General features: G+C 36.8%; 3 protein-coding genes, 1 long non-coding RNA gene and 1 pseudogene across 4 annotated transcripts; 2 read left to right on the forward strand and 3 right to left on the reverse strand.

Annotated features, from left to right (window-relative positions):
• Positions 1 to 550: 550 nt before the first annotated feature.
• LOC140841966 (3-ketoacyl-CoA synthase 7-like) lies at positions 551 to 2,081 on the reverse strand. Its single transcript, XM_073209731.1, has one exon. The coding sequence runs from the start codon at positions 2,050 to 2,052 to the stop codon at positions 709 to 711; it is 1,344 nt and encodes a 447-aa protein (XP_073065832.1). The 5' UTR covers positions 2,053 to 2,081; the 3' UTR covers positions 551 to 708.
• Positions 2,082 to 2,123: 42 nt separating this feature from the next.
• On the forward strand, positions 2,124 to 5,868 carry LOC140841967 (kinetochore protein NUF2 homolog; annotated as a pseudogene).
• A 357-nt stretch (positions 5,869 to 6,225) lies between these two features.
• LOC140841968 (expansin-A13-like) lies at positions 6,226 to 7,585 on the forward strand. The gene is made up of 2 exons (XM_073209732.1): positions 6,226 to 6,303; positions 6,711 to 7,585. The coding sequence occupies exon 2, from the start codon at positions 6,786 to 6,788 to the stop codon at positions 7,581 to 7,583; it is 798 nt and encodes a 265-aa protein (XP_073065833.1). The 5' UTR covers positions 6,226 to 6,303; positions 6,711 to 6,785; the 3' UTR covers positions 7,584 to 7,585.
• A 257-nt stretch (positions 7,586 to 7,842) lies between these two features.
• On the reverse strand, positions 7,843 to 12,176 carry LOC140841970 (serine hydroxymethyltransferase 6-like). Its single transcript, XM_073209736.1, has 5 exons — positions 10,936 to 12,176; positions 9,584 to 9,989; positions 8,632 to 8,733; positions 8,164 to 8,523; positions 7,843 to 8,052 (listed from the first exon to the last, which is right to left on the reverse strand). Exons 1-4 carry the CDS (start codon positions 12,028 to 12,030, stop codon positions 8,300 to 8,302), a joined length of 1,827 nt encoding a protein of 608 aa, XP_073065837.1. The 5' UTR covers positions 12,031 to 12,176; the 3' UTR covers positions 7,843 to 8,052; positions 8,164 to 8,299.
• A 563-nt stretch (positions 12,177 to 12,739) lies between these two features.
• LOC140840634 (uncharacterized) lies at positions 12,740 to 15,305 on the reverse strand. The gene is made up of 2 exons (XR_012120034.1): positions 13,727 to 15,305; positions 12,740 to 13,600 (listed from the first exon to the last, which is right to left on the reverse strand). It is a non-coding gene; the product is annotated as an uncharacterized lncRNA (long non-coding RNA).
• Positions 15,306 to 16,263: the final 958 nt, after the last annotated feature.

Genomic DNA, 16,263 nt, shown 5'->3' on the forward strand with positions numbered 1-16,263 from the left:
AGGGAAAAAATAACCAATCCTTTGATGACATACAATTAATTGTCCCACTTTACTCTATAGAAAAGTTAACAAAGTTGAGGGCTATAATATGATAAAAGGCAGTAAACAAATCTAGCCGGTTCGTGAATTTTTTGAGTCTGTTCAATAAATATTTGATTCGTATTTGAATTTATCGAATTCGAACATGTTCAAACTTTTTTCAAGTCAAACTCAGACCTAAATTATTTTGTTTGATATTTGCGAGCTGCTCGCATATCAAATGTTGATATTTTATTAATATAATATTAATTATATATTAAATATTATAAATTTCAAGCTTTTGGACGTTTCGAGTTTCCGAACTTTCATTCTCAAACCTTACTATCTGAACAATAGCTCGAATAACTCATGAATATTTTCGAAAATTTCAAATCGAACTCAAACTTCTTTTTGAGCTGAATTTGAGCAAAAAAAATTAAAAAAATCCGAACTTGGAATTGAGTTCAAATTATACTTAATTTGAGCTAAATTCGAATTTTCAATTTTATTAAAATTCGGCTCGATCCGGTTCATATACACTATGATAATTTAGTTAAAAGGTAAAACGATAAAATGCAACCTTCAATCATTCCTAACAATTTTGCAAGAATTAAAGACCAACTTTTGTTCAAAAATATGTCACCAAGAATTACTAATCACAACAAAGCCTAATCCTCAAAATCATGCACATCAATAATCAGCCACATCTGGGATGGAAACTGGGTACAAATCTATTTCATCGGACCACACATTCCTCGTCTTGGGATCCAACTCACAGATACATTCCCAAATCGCGCTGTTACACTTGAAACCACTCCCAAATGCAATCTGCCAAACCCGATCACCCTTTTTAATCCTACCCTTGGCCTCCAAATAACTCAGCTCATACCACACAGAGGAAGATGAAGTGTTCCCGAATCTGTAAAGTGTCATTCTTGACGCCTCTCCGTCTTCGTTGCTCAGCCTCAACTTATCCTGTACCGCATCGATCACCGCCTTCCCACCGGCATGTATACAGAAATGACTGATATTTCTCTTGAAATCCGGAACACATATTTCTGTCTTTTGCCCGAAAAGTTTTGATCTGACTATGGAAAGTCCGGTGATAATCAGCTCGTTAAGGGGTAAAATATGGGGGGCTAGTTCTGTTATGTTGTTCTTCATTGCATTTCCTGCTACACGAAGCAGGCTTCTTGATAACGAAACTCCCACTATCCCGGATTCATCGGCTTCTTGATAAACGGATTTGTACGATTCGTTATCTGACCCCATGTGGGTTCTGAAAAGATGACGAATAGTGTATTTCGATCGTTTTCTGTCTTGGGTTTTGTTGGATAACAAGACTGCTACGCCCCCCATTCGGAACAGAACGTTTGCTAAAAGAAAGGATTTTAACTTTCCTTCGTAACCATTTGAGGTTATGACTTCCATGCTAAGAACCAAAGCAAGTGAGTTTCTGTTAACTTTTAGCAAATCTTTAGCCAAGCTAATGGCTACTAATCCGGCGCTGCACCCCATTCCGCTGAGGCTAATGCTTTTTATGTTGCTTCGGAATCCGAATTTGTTTATGACCATAGATGTGATGGAAGGCGTGGGGCAGAAGATGCTGCAGTTGGATACAAGAATGTCTATGTTTTTGGGGTTCACTTGGTGTTTTTCGAGGATGTCTTTAACGACAGTAAAGAGGACAGTTTCTATTTCGGCTTTGGGTGGATTTAGAGATTTATCATGTGGGATTTGATGAACTGAAAGAGGTAAACAAGACTGAGGACCAATGGAAGATCTTTCATACACTTTTGTTTGAAAATCTATGGTTTCTCTCACGAAAACATCGCTTAACTCAACATGTTCTACGAAATGAGCTCCTGGAACCCTTAAATTTGCAGGTGGGAGATAGCATGAAAAGTCTATAAGGTAAACGCCAATGGATTTTGAAGAAAAGAAGTATACAAGGAAGAGAAATACACTGAATGCTAAGATTTGAGAGGCAGAAAAAGGGATAAAGGAAAGGGAAGTTTCAGATGAAATCACCATTTTTTGATGCTTAATTCAAGATTTTTGGAGGGTTATTAATTTCCTCTAGAGTAAATATGGATTTTCTTGTTATTTGATGCAAATTTGTAGGGAAATGCAAGTTTTGTTTTGGTCATGAATGGTGCGTGCATGCCTTTTGGACCTCATCAAGGCGTGCGTCTTTGGTTTCTGGTTTGTTATTTTCACGTCAAGTAAGCAACAACATTGATAACGTGACCTTTCCATATAACAATGTGTCCATGCTGACATTTTTGAGTTGTATTTTTCTATCATTTAATAATAATATACCAATACTTTCTTTTCTATTTTTTTTTATCGAGAATGTTGACATCAAATCAACGGCGTAGATACGTCGAAAAATGACTGAAATTACAAAAAAAAACTTTTATATCTTATATAACCAAAATGGGAAAATCGAAGATATAAAGACAAAAAAGTTATTTTAAATGGGCCGTTTGAATCGGGCTTGAGGCCCAATATACGCATACACAAACAAACAGGGAGAGATTGAGGCGCGAATCTCTTTCATGTGTGAAAAAATGTCGATATTTGAATATCCAAGGCTCTCTCGCCGCGAAATCATCGCAGTTCTGGCCGAAAATCAAATCGCCGCCGTATCCGAGGCCGACCTACACCACCCCGACCCAGAATTCATCTGCAATGTCTCTACTGTTAGCATACGCTAAACCTTAATCTTGATAAATTCTCTTTTTTTATTTGGAGTGTATTTTTCTACTATTTACTTTGAGAATGTTTTTTTATTTTACTGGTAGATTGTTGGTACTGAGGAATTGAAGGTTTATTTTGTGTTTAGAAATGCTTCCATTTAAATTTTCCGGATTTTTATCCATTTCAGTTTCCACCAATCCAATTTGGTGAATCCGAACCCATTATTAGGACAAGAGATTGTTTTGTACGAGCAAATTAAGTCTAATGTCTTTGGGTTTTTATATTTTTCGCCATATTCAAATTCACAGGGATGATAATGGGCAGATGGAGTTTGGTGCTCTTGAGCAGTTGGAAAATCCGGAGACCCATGTGAATTCGATTCAGCTCATGAATTTGTATAGCAAGATTCGAGAGCTTTTGGCTGCCATCAGTTGCCCCAAATCTTTCATGCCCAAGGACTTGTTAAAAACAGAGCCTGATCGCACTGAACACTTTCTCAGTGCCCTTCTCAATTTTTATCTCTTTAGGTGACAAAAGAAATCTAGGTTCTTAGACCGGTGCTTTTTTAAAAAAAACATTGACAATTTTCTAGTTTCTCATTTTACGGTTTGTGATGCAGAGAGACAAAGTTAAATCAATTGAATTCTATTGGAAATGACTTTAATCTTTTTGAAGAGCGTAAACTAGCTGCTGAAGCAAGAATTTCTGTGGTACATGAGTAGCATGTATCTCGCCTTCCTTCTTTGTTTGGCGTGGTTTTTGATTATTCCCATTTGAATTCTTTCTTGATATTCAACATTAGTTGAACTCGGAGATATCAGAATGTGAGGAGTCTAGACAAAAGGAGTTGCCACTTGTTCAAGAAGTAAACACTAAAGTTAATGAATTGCGTCTGACTGTTTCAAGCCTTAACACTCACCAAAGGTCCTTGAAGGCTTCTACTAAAAAATTGAAGGATAAGGCCAAGGAAAGTGATGAGAAGGTTTGACTGTTCATGCAATGTTTATCTTTCTTTTTTGGAAGTTATAAATTCATGCTAATATTTTGGTTGTTTGATGCGAATTTTCGTTTTCTTCAAAATGCATAAATTATATGCACGCTTAGTGTGATTTTGACTTTTTTGACAGATCTCTAATGCAGAATTTGCATTGGTTCAAAGTGTCCAAGAAAATGCAAATTTACAATCTAAAATAGTCCAGTCACCAGACAAGCTTCAGGTATGAACACTGTTTTTCCTGACGTTTAAATATGTGGAGTTTTGCAGCAAGATGCAAGGAACACATATGATTTCTGAACGATGTTACTTCAACCTACTTGTGAGCATGTACTGCATTTTGCTTGAAATTTTTATCTGGTCTGTGTTCATTCCTTGACAAAAATAATCCGGGAAAAACACTTAAGTGGATCCTTCCTGTAGGAGAGTGGAGAAGCTATACTTAGCCTATGCGATACAGGATGAGGTTGGCAAAGACCCAGCCACTCCCTTGAAAATCATTTCTCTCTGGCACAAATGATGCTTGAAAGGCATAGAGAACCGATAGTGGTGCTACCATTTTCTGTGTTGTGAATTGTGTCTTTAATCTTTATCTGTATTATCTTATCATTAACTGTGCATACTCAGAGATCCTCACTCCAGATGATATTAAGCAAAACAGAATGATGATAAGTGGTGTGGAAATGGATAATCTATGGACATCATGCATTGCAAGATTCAACATGATAGCAATGTACTGTTTTTTTCCTAGGCATTATAATCTGTTGTGGCCTTAAGGTGTTGCCATATGGCCTTATAGAGTTCTGACATGTTTTTCTTGTGCCATGTTAGTATTAACCTATTTTTGGAAACTTTCTTTTTATGGTCATGCTTTCCTCTTGAATCATGGATACTTTGAATAAAACCTGTTGCTTGTGATTGAGCTGGACTGGCCCGGATGTAATCATTCCTTATGCTGATATTTAAGCTCTCGTCTTCTATATATGTACATTAATCATTTTATTGAAGACCTTCAACATAAAACAATTTTGAAGATATTGCCTACATGAAAATTATTTGTGCATTTCGCTCATCTTATTTACCATACTCATCCTTCTTGTTTCCTGTCCCTCATCTTATCTATCCCATCCGTACTCATCCTTCTTGATCAGATGAAGTTAAATTGGGATGGTTGCATTACATTTCTTTTAACCTTACGTTTTCATCTGTTAATTTGACTTCATTATCTTTATTTTATCACTAGCATTTCTTTAATTGACAGAGGGCTTTAGAGGAGAAAAAAATATTAAAATTGAAACAAAAGATGCTGAAAGAGCAACGATTCAATTGTATCGGGATAAGATGACTACAGTTGAGGCTTATTCGAAGGTATTCTACTTTTTAATTTAAATCACAAATGTGGCTTTATAGTTGTATGCATGTTCGCTTGCTGGTATTTATAAATTGTTACTTCATGAATTTCGCTCTTAATGGATGAGAATCATAGGATAAGTCATAAGAGTCATAAGACCAAAAACCTTTCCTTCCCACAGGACAAATGCAAGCTCTTATTTTGATGTGAAATTTTTAGCCTGTGCTATCGTGACCTTCAACAGGTGAACTCTGCTAAGACAGTTGAGAAAGATGTGAAGGTTCTCAAAAGTAAGCTTAGCGATGATGGAGTGTTAAATAAGTCGCTTGAGGCCAAACTTGTTGAATTGCAAGCAAAAGGTAGCAATAGTTTCGCTAATTTGAATTGTTTTTTAAAGCTCTAATTTGAATTGTTGTGTTCTGTACTTCGTGTGGTTTCTAAGTAGAATTTTTTTTCCAGTGGGCCAGTCGAAAGAAAATAAAAGGCAGCTTGAGAAGGAGAGCTCTTAACCATGAGGAGGTTATAAAAGAATTAAATAATGTGAAGTTGGAAGTAGAATCAAACAGACGTGCTTTGGAATCAAGGCAAAGAAAAGTAGAGTTCATGGTTGCCGAGGTATCAGTAATGTTTTGTTTTCTAGGTCAGGTAGTATACTGATGAAGTGATTCTGAGTCTTAATGCTTAATTGCCCCGGAGTTTTTTTCAGGCGGATGCTATAGTTTCAAAGATCAGTTCTGTTATGGAGGATGATGGGACTAAAATGCATGAATTAAGCCATAAGTATGATGAAATTTTAACCGAGGTACTCGATACTCGCTTGTTTAAACAGATGCAACTGTATTTTATATATTTCTGCTGGTTTTGTTTCTGGGAAAAGATTACACGAAATGATACGCCACGTCGTTTCATAAACAAGTGTTGTTGCAACCATGTTTTAAATCCATCTGCTGTCAATGCAGCACATAACTAAACACTTGTTGATATTGACCGGGCTACTCTACCCTACATCACCTGACACAACATTGTTTCATAGCTTGATTAATAAAAGTGCTGGACACATTTGTATTGGACTGCCTAAGGATTCTTAATTAAAATCTTATTACCACTTCTATTTTTCCACATATAACTTCCTAATACACTATTGTAATTCTCTGTGCAGTTCTATCGTTGCTCGAAATTGCTAAGCGACTTGCTGCCTGCCCCTGAATGAATAGATGCTGCGGTAGTTTCTTCAATGGTATCTTGTATTTTTACTGAAGCTTATTCTTAGTTAAACTTCTTGTTGTGTTTCTGCTGGCCAATATCGTAAGAATTTGTGTCACAACCAACTTTCAACTTCTTAGTTCATCCTAACATAGAATCATTTCAAATCACTTTCAATTATTTTCTTAAATCAAATGCAAATGGTTTATAATTTTATTTGTTTATTATTTTTTGAATGGTTTAATGTGCATCCAAACGCAACAGAAGTGGTGGAGACGATAAAAGTACGTGGGAAAAAAGTTAAGACATGAGGTGGATTAGTCCATGTAAATACGAATAAAATAATTTTAATGAAGGAGACCGGCAATCATTTAATCCTCAATCATTCACGATTTAGTGGGAGCGAAGTATTTAAGACTCATCCATTTACTCTCTCTACAGCACTGAGCAAGCTTGCTGCTTTACTTCGAGTGCTGCAACTTTCCTAACCACCGCATTCCGCCGCAACGGTTCAAAATGTCAGTTCACCGCTGCCGCCGCCTCCTCCTCACACTCCCTTTATTATTACTACTGCACACTAAGCTAGTAGATTCCCACTACTTCCCCTCCACCCCCTCATCCGCTCAACTGTCCGAGTGGAAGTCCGCTCACGCCACCTACTACGCTTCCGAAGATCCCCAGGACACTGTCGGAGGAGCATGTGGATTTGGAGATTTGGACAAAAACGGCTACGGCAAAGCCACCGCTGCCCTCAGCACTGTCCTCTTCGAAAAGGGTCAGATCTGCGGCGCTTGCTTCGAGCTCCGCTGCGTGGAGGACCTCCGCTGGTGCATACCCGGCACGTCCATAATCGTCACGGCCACCAATTTCTGTGCCCCCAACTACGGCTTCGACGCCGACGGCGGCGGCAAATGCAACCCCCCGAATGCCCATTTTGTCCTCCCCATCGAGGCCTTCGAGAAGATCGCAATATGGAAGGCTTCGAACATGCCCGTTCAGTACCGCAGAATCGGATGCAGGAAGGAAGGAGGGATGAGATTCACGATAGGCGGCGCCGGAATATTCTTGTCGGTGCTGATAAGAAACGTCGCCGGCGGAGGCGACGTGGCAGCGGTGAAAATAAAGGGCTCGAGAACTGGGTGGCTTCCGATGGGGAGAAATTGGGGGCAGAATTGGCATGTAAATGCGGATTTGAAGAATCAGCCTCTTTCTTTCGAGATTACAAGCGGCGATGGAATCACAATCACATCTTACATTGTAGCTCCCAAGAATTGGGAATTTGGGCAATCTTTTGAAGGCAAGCAGTTCGATTAATTGCTTTTGGGTTGTACTATGTTTTCCTAATCTCAGCTTCTACCCAAGGCAAACAAACAGTCAGTTTTTTTTTCTCAGAAGCATACTTAATATACAAAATTCGTAAAGATAAATATAATCTCGTAGTTACCATCAAAACAAAAGCTTCTTGAGTCACAATTCGAAATTTGAAGAAATTGTTTATGATGACATTTGAAGTATTTATACCTTTGAGTTTTAAGTGGCGTCAATGCACTTCATAATTTATTTTAATAAAAAATGAAAATAATAACCCTCCAATTTCGTTTTCTTGCTTTTCTTTCAAACATTCAGGACTAGTTCCTTTCAATAATAAGGTCTTGCACCCATCGTTAACTCTTTCAACGATTTGTTTACTTTAAATCTCGTAAAGAACGTCGATAAATTAGAGTACAAATTACGACTTTGCAACAACACCATGTTGGACGATGATTCCGATATCGATATACACCTGCGCAAACATGAAAATGAACCGAGTGTGAGCCCAACATATTTAAAACACCCTTGGTAACAAATCTGCAAGAAAGAATAGCCAAGATTTGGATTGGCATGATTGGACTACCCCAACTTTCTAGCTCACGTGAACAAGAAAATCGCCTCTTGCCACGGACAAGTTTGAAGCACAATCCATACACCTCGCAGGCCCTGATAAACTACTTGGTAAGACGAGAATCAATCTTCACTGTAATGTGACCAGATTATTCATCAAAGCCTGGCATTGCAAACTGGGAGGCAAAATTTTCGACTCTTGCTCGAAGCTCGATTATCTCTTTGTTGTTCCCAAGACCCTTCAGAAAATGTTTCGGTAGTTTCCCGTGTTCCCTATGCACTGAACTAGCAATCTGTGCAGCAGTTATGAGATATTCAGCCATTGTCTCAAAATCAGCCTCGAGACAGCCTCTTGATGTCATTGCAGGAGTACCTGTGGGAAGAAACATGAAAACTTCCGTTACGGCAACAAATAATGACGGCGCATAACACATTACAGAAATGTGCTCGAGTTGTTCATTTCAAAAAGATAATAACTTACCGATTCTTACACCTCCAGGGGTAATGTTGCCATTATCATCAAAAATGGTTACTTTGTTGAGTGTAATGTGACACAACTCACACACATTCTCAAAAATTTTCCCTACACGGCACAATGTTTAGAGAAGATAAATACATGGCCTACGGAAAAAACATCAGCAGAAGAAGGTACCCATAGACAAAAGCAAGCTAGCACCAATTCAGCACACATATAACAACACAGAGCAAGTGCTTGGATAATTCTGTATTATGTTAGCAAATAAACATTATCATTCAAGTAAAAAAATTATAGTTCAAAAGTTCCATATTTTCTTACAAAACATCAAATTAAAACCCTACACCAAGAAAGAATTCTATCAGTCGAGCAGAGAAGAAAGACCAAGACTAAAGAAAAGATAAAAGGTCGCCGAACCCTGAGAATGCTCACCGAAGTATATTCATGACACACAAAAAACATTTATTATTCTATATCAACTAGCCAAACATCAATGGAAATTTACTTCTAAATTAAATTTAATCAAAGAAAGCTCCTTTCCAGTAACAGAAAAAAAGTAGCCCAGTTTGAGTACAAAAATAGGCAAGGATATGGAACTGAGGCACTCTACAGCTGATTGTATCATCCACAACATCCAAACATCAAACTAACAGAAGCAAAGAAAATATAGTTGACTATCTTATTATTTGCAGGATAAAAAAAAAAAGAAATCGATCTCTTTCCTCAATGAAAAGTTGGAGCACTTTAAAGAAGTCTTCTAGATAAAAACTGTTAATATGCACTTTGCAAAACCAAAACAATTTTCACAGCTCGTGCCAGAACTGGAGTTCAACACATATGACGAGATATAATCTTGAACATGATAAAACAATGAAATCAAAAATTCAGTAGCTAAGGAAAATGCTTTTAAAAAATAAATATGGAAAATTGGTGGGACTTGTTCTGGGGAAAAACATGCCTGTCAATCCAAAATTTCTCAGATCCCAAAGCAACAAATGATTATCTGTGCCTCCAGTGACAAGCCTACAGTTTCTCTTCGATAAAGCTGCGGCCAAAGCCTGAGCATTTTTCTTGACTTGTAGCATATACATCTTGTATTCAGGCGTAGCCACTTGTTTCAATGCTATTGCAAGTGCAGCAATGTGATTATTGTGTGGTCCACCTTGCAGTGCTGGGAAAACAGCAAAGTTTATCTTTTCTTCAAAATCATATCTATCACTACCATCACCTTGATTTAAAAGCATCCCTCTCTTCCTCTGCTTTGGCCCCTTCCTATAAAAAATAATCCCTCCCCTAGGGCCACGGAGACTTTTATGGGTAGTTGAGGTGACAATATCACAATATTCAAAAGGACTTGCACATTCCTGCATGTAGAAACTCGTGTAGTTAGATAAATACAAGAAGCCTATTTATACAAAATGCGTAAAACTCTGACCCAAAAGAGGAGTTACAGCACTCAAAACAGGAAGGACATCATAGTCCGTAGTAACCATGTTATATAAATTCACACAATACTGATTTCTGAATCGGCAAAAAAAAAAACAAATAGTATATGGTGCCACATGGTTCTGTTCTGTTCTGTGAGCGCAATATCAGATTTTAATGTTAGAAATCAAAATAAAAATCACCAAGAAACTTGTGTTCTGCGGATTTCTTAAATCCAGCTAAACACAAAACAATTTGTTTCTCCAAGTTAGAATGTGAACCAACCAATTTCATCCAATAGTGCAGCTAACTGCAACAAAACACTGCTTCAATAGGCAGTACATCATGGTTTGTATTTGATGCCTTACTAGTTCAAGGACATTCAAGGTCAGGCTACTTATTCATAACTACAAATTGCATACCCACTAACATTAGCAAGAACAAATTCTTTAAGCTGGAATCCAGCAAGAATCGAATGAACAATTCAACATAAATAAGGCATCAAAATCGGTAGGTTATGATACAAGAGAAGGAAACGCCACCATGATCAACCTTTGGTAATAACAATAAAAAATAATACAAATTACAAATCAAAGGAACACCTTAGAAAATAAATGATAAAAAGTGCAATACACTGAGGATGGCATAGTGAGCGTAATGAAATTTTTGGTAGTAAGCTAGGTTCCATTTCTAAAATTACAATCCTAGCAGGCATTCATTCTCTCTCACCCCAGACCTTGCAAAACTACAAAACACCGACTGTGGGAAGCGTAATCAATTCAAGACATGCTTTTTTAAATCAAATGGGAATACATAGCAAAACAAAGCAGACCAATAAAAAAGTTTACAAAGACGTCAGCCCATACAAATCATAAAACATTTCACCTTAGAAGCAATAAGACCGCTAATCTGAGCCATATCACACAACAAAACTGCACCACATTTTTCTGCAATTTGTTTAAACCTTGCATAATCCCACTCACGAGGATATGAACTCCCACCACAAATCAATATCTTTGGGCGGAAATCAAGTGCCTTCTCCTCAAGCTTTTCGTAATCTATATACCCTGTTTGGGGATTAACCTTGTATGGCAAGCTCTCAAAAAATATAGACGCCCCTGAGACCCTTCTCCCATTTGGTAAATAATATCCATGGCTTGTGTTACCTCCGGATGGAGTGTCCAACCCCATTATCCTATCACCAGGGAACAAAAGACCCGTAAAAACTGCAAAATTTGCTGATGTACACGAATAAGGCTGTACATTCACACCCCAATTTTCAGAATCAAGCCCAAAAGCATACAAAGCACGCTCGCGACAAAGTGTTTCAATCTCATCAATGTACTGATTTCCACCATAGTATCGAGCCCCTGGCATCCCCTCTGAATATTTATTAGTTAAATGGCTTCCTAATGCCTCCATTACTGCTTTACACACAAAATTCTCCGAAGCAATCAATTCGATCCCTCTATACTGCCTTTGCTTCTCCTTTTCCATGATTCCAAAAACATCAGGGTCTGCATCTTGCAATCTCTGATTTCCCCACGCTTTGACCATCTTCCTACGCGATTCCATATCTGGAGAAGAAACCATAAATACCTTTGTGAAGGAAGATGGAACCGAAGACCCCGAATCGCAGTCGCGTCTTCGCTTCAAACACAGAGAATGGCCCAAAATCCGAAACTCCTCTGCGTCCTTTTCTCCTTCATCAGTCCGTCTACCTTTAATTTCATTGGAATTAATATCCAAATCATGATGATGGTCCAAATCATGATGATGGTTCGCCGTCTCCTGGTCCATCAGTTGGAGTGGAACCGAGGGCACGGGATGTAAAGGGTCTTTAACTCTCGATTCGATCTGGAACGAAATCGAGTCGTCGGCGATTTTCGAACCCCGAGCACTTTCAACCACCTTCGACCCATGAGATGAAAACCCTAGAGAAAGCCCCTTGGTCGTGGTTGGCAGCAAGGTTGAATCCATAAAAAAACGGAGCTGTAAAATCAATCGAAGCTCCCAAAAGAACCTAAAACAACCAACAGCGTCAGCAGCAGCGACAATAACAACAACAGCAGCGGAAGCAAAATCGAGGTGCGTCGAAGGAGCGTGATATTCCCATCTAAATCTAATCTAATCTAATAACTCCAAGAATTGGATTGGGATAAGACGAAACAAGAAATTAAATGAATTTTGAAGAGACACGGGGGAGAGGATGAACCTGGACAAGACGAGTAAATTCAGGCTAGCATAGAATTCAAGGTTGATTTCATCCTAGAGGATTATTACCACCTAATCAAGAGTTCAAATTTAGTAATATATATATATATATATATAAGGCTCGCTAATTTTTTTAAAATCACGTATATATATATATATGAATTGTCTATCCAAATCACGTGGAGTAAATATCCTCTTAGATAACATCGACTTAACTGAATTTAAGAGCTGTGATTCCATCAAGCTTTTTCCTAAATCATATTAAGCAAGCAAACGCGTGTTAGGCTTTCGAATGGATTTTCCAAGTATCATTGAAAATTTTATTCGCAAATTTAAAAACACTACAATATCTATCCAAACATATATAAAACTATAAAAACACTTTAAATAAAAAAAAACTTTTAAGAAAAAAGCTACTAAATCCAAATTGACTAAACTAGGAAAACACTAGGGGGGACTATTTTTTTTTTTAAAAAAAAAAACTTTTGATCATGGCTAAAAATTAAAGTGCTCCTGATATGGGTCAAATATAGAGACAGTTACAAGTCCGCGCACCCGAGAAACAAGCGACTCGGACTAAATATGCCCAATTTGTAGCACAGCCAGATGTCTCGAACGACACCTGTGCACTACAAAAATCTCAACGAAAAGTTGAGTACCAAAAAACATATTCGTACCAATGTGAAACGCACTTTGAATCCCGAATCCTCCAGCATATAATGCGAGACTTTTACATGATAATCTAAACAAAGAATCCTACTCATGTGCACATGTAAAGAAACTTAAAGCACGACATTAGGCATTTATGCGCAGCTCCACATACATATGAACAGAGTTGTGAGTTGTGACATTCACAATAAGATGTCTCTGTTTCATGAGTCATGAACATCGTATATGGAAGCAAACTCAATCATTTATCTCGCGAAAATTTTAAAGATCTAAGACTCAAACATGTGTAATAAGTGGCATACAAGTGTCAAATGGACTCTCATTCATTCCAAGAAGTCACAAATAAGTGGCTGGCATAATAGCAAGTAATTTCAATTAAATAACTTTCAGGCATTCACTCTAAAAGGATGTATGACATGCTTATGCTGTATAGATCGTGTGTATATTTACCTTTTATGTGCCCAAACATCGATCCAATATCCAATATTCGTAAGTTCGTCCCTAAAAGCGCCAGCGCCTATCTTGGAATGAAGTGAAGTGTGCATGAGAAGGGAAACTCAACATACCAGTGGGAATGAACTCATACAACACAATCGACAGAAGTTGATGCAAAAATCTTGATTCAGTTCTAGTTACTCAGCTAAGTTTGAACAATAATGTAGATTTCCTGCAGTATACATATAAATGTAATTTGCACTTCTAAAAACAGAATTTTGAATTAAATAGTTATATTTGAAGAAGCTACAACTATTGGACTTGTTTTGGTATTATTTAAGTATGAAAACACGGGTACCTGATGCAAACATTCATTTGAAGACAAGCATGGAAGAAGTAATTTTTTTTAACTGTTCCCAGTAAATAAGCTCACCCCAAGAAGACGTATTACGGAGAAATGCATCTCACGCCATTGGAAGCTGTCAATAATCTGCTCATAAGTAGCAGTAAAGCTAATACTTTATGCAAAACAAAAGGTAACATCAATTTTCCAGCATGTGTTACTATGGGTTCCAAGTTTGACAACAAAACATCATAAAACCATATATGTGCACAACAAATTTTTTTACTTTGCCGGATAATAAAGAATGGATCATGCATAAGACATTATAAATAGATGGCATGCATTCTATGTTACTTAGAAAACAGGGAAGGGAGTAGAAGAGGCAATCAAAAGGCAATAGAGTATAGATTCCTATATGTCCTGACAAAAATGTAAACATAATTATGCGAAACTTCACTAAACAACCCAAAAAAATATCATTGTGATAAGTATTGAACTTCTAAAAGATGAAAATTTTGTACTTATCTCCATAAATGTTGATAGGTCGTGTTGTAGCCTTTTTCCAGTGACAAGCATGGAGCTTAAGAAAGAAGACGAAGAACACAAGAATGAAAAAAAAGATAACTTAGCAGAAAATGTAAGAGCGGATATGTGACTCGATCCTACCTGGAAAAGGCCTTGCATTCCACCAATGGAACTTTGCCACCTCCCAAAGGGAAAAAACCTATATTTTGATTTTCACTACCGCAGTATACATTTTGGCCCCATTCAAATTCCTCCTACGTTGTGTCCATCTCATATGAAGCATATTCACAAGAAACAGTGAATAAAATCTTCAGAGCACAGAAACGAAGTGCGACAGCAAAATCATCCCCTGGCCCTGCTTGATGCTTTCTACTTAACAAATATATTTTTCCGCAAATTTCCAAAATGGAAACACTATGTTAGGACGTAGGAGGCAGCTTTTGACGTGAAAATGGGCATACTGGCATGGAAAAATTCCAGATATCCCTCTGCAACAAACCATTATATCTTAACTTTACTATAAACCTATAAACATATATAATCAAAATACTAAGTTCACTTCTCATCTAATACATTAACTCAAGAATAGGAGGCCACCCATAGACACAAAACAGAGAAAAAATACCAAAAATCCTCAAAAGTATAAAGAAAAAGTAAAAGTAGGTAGAAAACTTGCCACAAAACCAGTGACCGCAATTTGTACTACATGGGATGTTGAATTTATCAAAACAGATGGAGCAAACTTCCTCAACGGGAGCCAAATTATTTCTGCTGCAACCTCCAACAAAATCCTCTAAAACTCCATTTTCTTTCATCTTCCCTTCTTCCTCGGGCATCATTTCCTCCACCCAAAAGGCAGATTTTTTCACATGCCTCCATTTTCGTTTCCATTTCTTGGGAAGAGAATATATATGAAGATCATCCCCTTCTTGAAACCCCACTTTCTTCTGTGCCTGAACTTCCTTCTGGGAGTTTTTGGAGTCAAGATTTTTACTTTCCATTTCCGTTTGTTTTCCGAGATTTTAGTGTTTTCGGATTATGGTAGAGAACGTTTTCAATTCACCTCGAATGCCACTATGGTAGGAAATGTGGAGACACGCTATGGGGCAGTGATCCCACATATTTTTTTACAACGAAATCTGTCAGAGAAGTATCTATATTATCAAGATTCAGTGGTAAGATCAGTGGTGAGAAGTATCTATATTATCAAGATTCAGTGGTATGATCAGTGGTGTAATCACATCATATTATATTATGTAGTGACAATTTTTTTAAGAAACCGCATCCACCACGTCACTTATTTTTACAGATATATTAATATCGATGTAATATTTTATGGGTATTTATTAAACATATAAATAAAGTATTACTAGCTTACTAACTATAAAAAAATGTCAAATAAAAATAAAAATGAGTAATTGTATTAAAATCCTTTTGACCTAATTTATTTATTCTTAAGCTTTCAAATTTATTATAATTGACCAACAATGTTTTAATTTTCTATACTATTTTATTAAGTTTGAGACACTTTGAGTAACTAATTTTGATATCATAATCTGTTTAAATAATTATATATATTAATAAAATGTCAAACTTTTAATGCAAGTTATGTGTAATTTAGCGGATATAATCTTTATTTTTTGGGGTTTGAGTTATAGGTTCAATTCTTATTGTGGTATTTTTTTTTCTTTTATTTTTCAATTTATTTTTCAATTTATATATCAAAATTACAGTGTAGTCCCTCGTTATTTCTTATAATTATATTTTGATCCTCATTTTAACATAAATCAAATGAAATATAAAAAAATATTATACAAACAAGCAACGCGTGCGTCAATATACTAGTTTTTATTATGCTTGATACACCGTCTAAAATTTAAATCTTCTTTTTATTGATCTAACATCGTGGCTCAATAGATTTTTTATTTTTGTAACTTTATAATTCAGCCAAAACCGTTTATCTAATTTTATTTGAAAAACTGCAAAAATAAAAAATATATTTAACATATACATATAATATTAGTCAA

This window comes from Primulina eburnea, chromosome 9, assembly GCF_022965805.1.
Source record: "Primulina eburnea isolate SZY01 chromosome 9, ASM2296580v1, whole genome shotgun sequence".
NCBI classification, from domain to species: domain Eukaryota; kingdom Viridiplantae; phylum Streptophyta; class Magnoliopsida; order Lamiales; family Gesneriaceae; genus Primulina; species Primulina eburnea.

Bases quoted from the DNA above. Each gene is read 5' to 3' on its own strand.
- LOC140841970 (XM_073209736.1), bottom strand. From the start codon at position 12,030: ATGGATTCAACCTTGCTGCCAACCACGACCAAGGGGCTTTCTCTAGGG. The intron at 9,990-10,935 runs GTGAAATGTTTT...TTCTACATGCAG, and splicing joins GCGGTCTTATTGCTTCTAAG to GAATGTGCAAGTCCTTTTGA. The intron at 8,524-8,631 runs GTAAGTTATTAT...TTCTTCCCACAG, and splicing joins CCCTGGAGGTGTAAGAATCG to GTACTCCTGCAATGACATCA.
- LOC140841968 (XM_073209732.1), top strand. From the start codon at position 6,786: ATGTCAGTTCACCGCTGCCGCCGCCTCCTCCTCACACTCCCTTTATTA.
- LOC140841966 (XM_073209731.1), bottom strand. From the start codon at position 2,052: ATGGTGATTTCATCTGAAACTTCCCTTTCCTTTATCCCTTTTTCTGCC.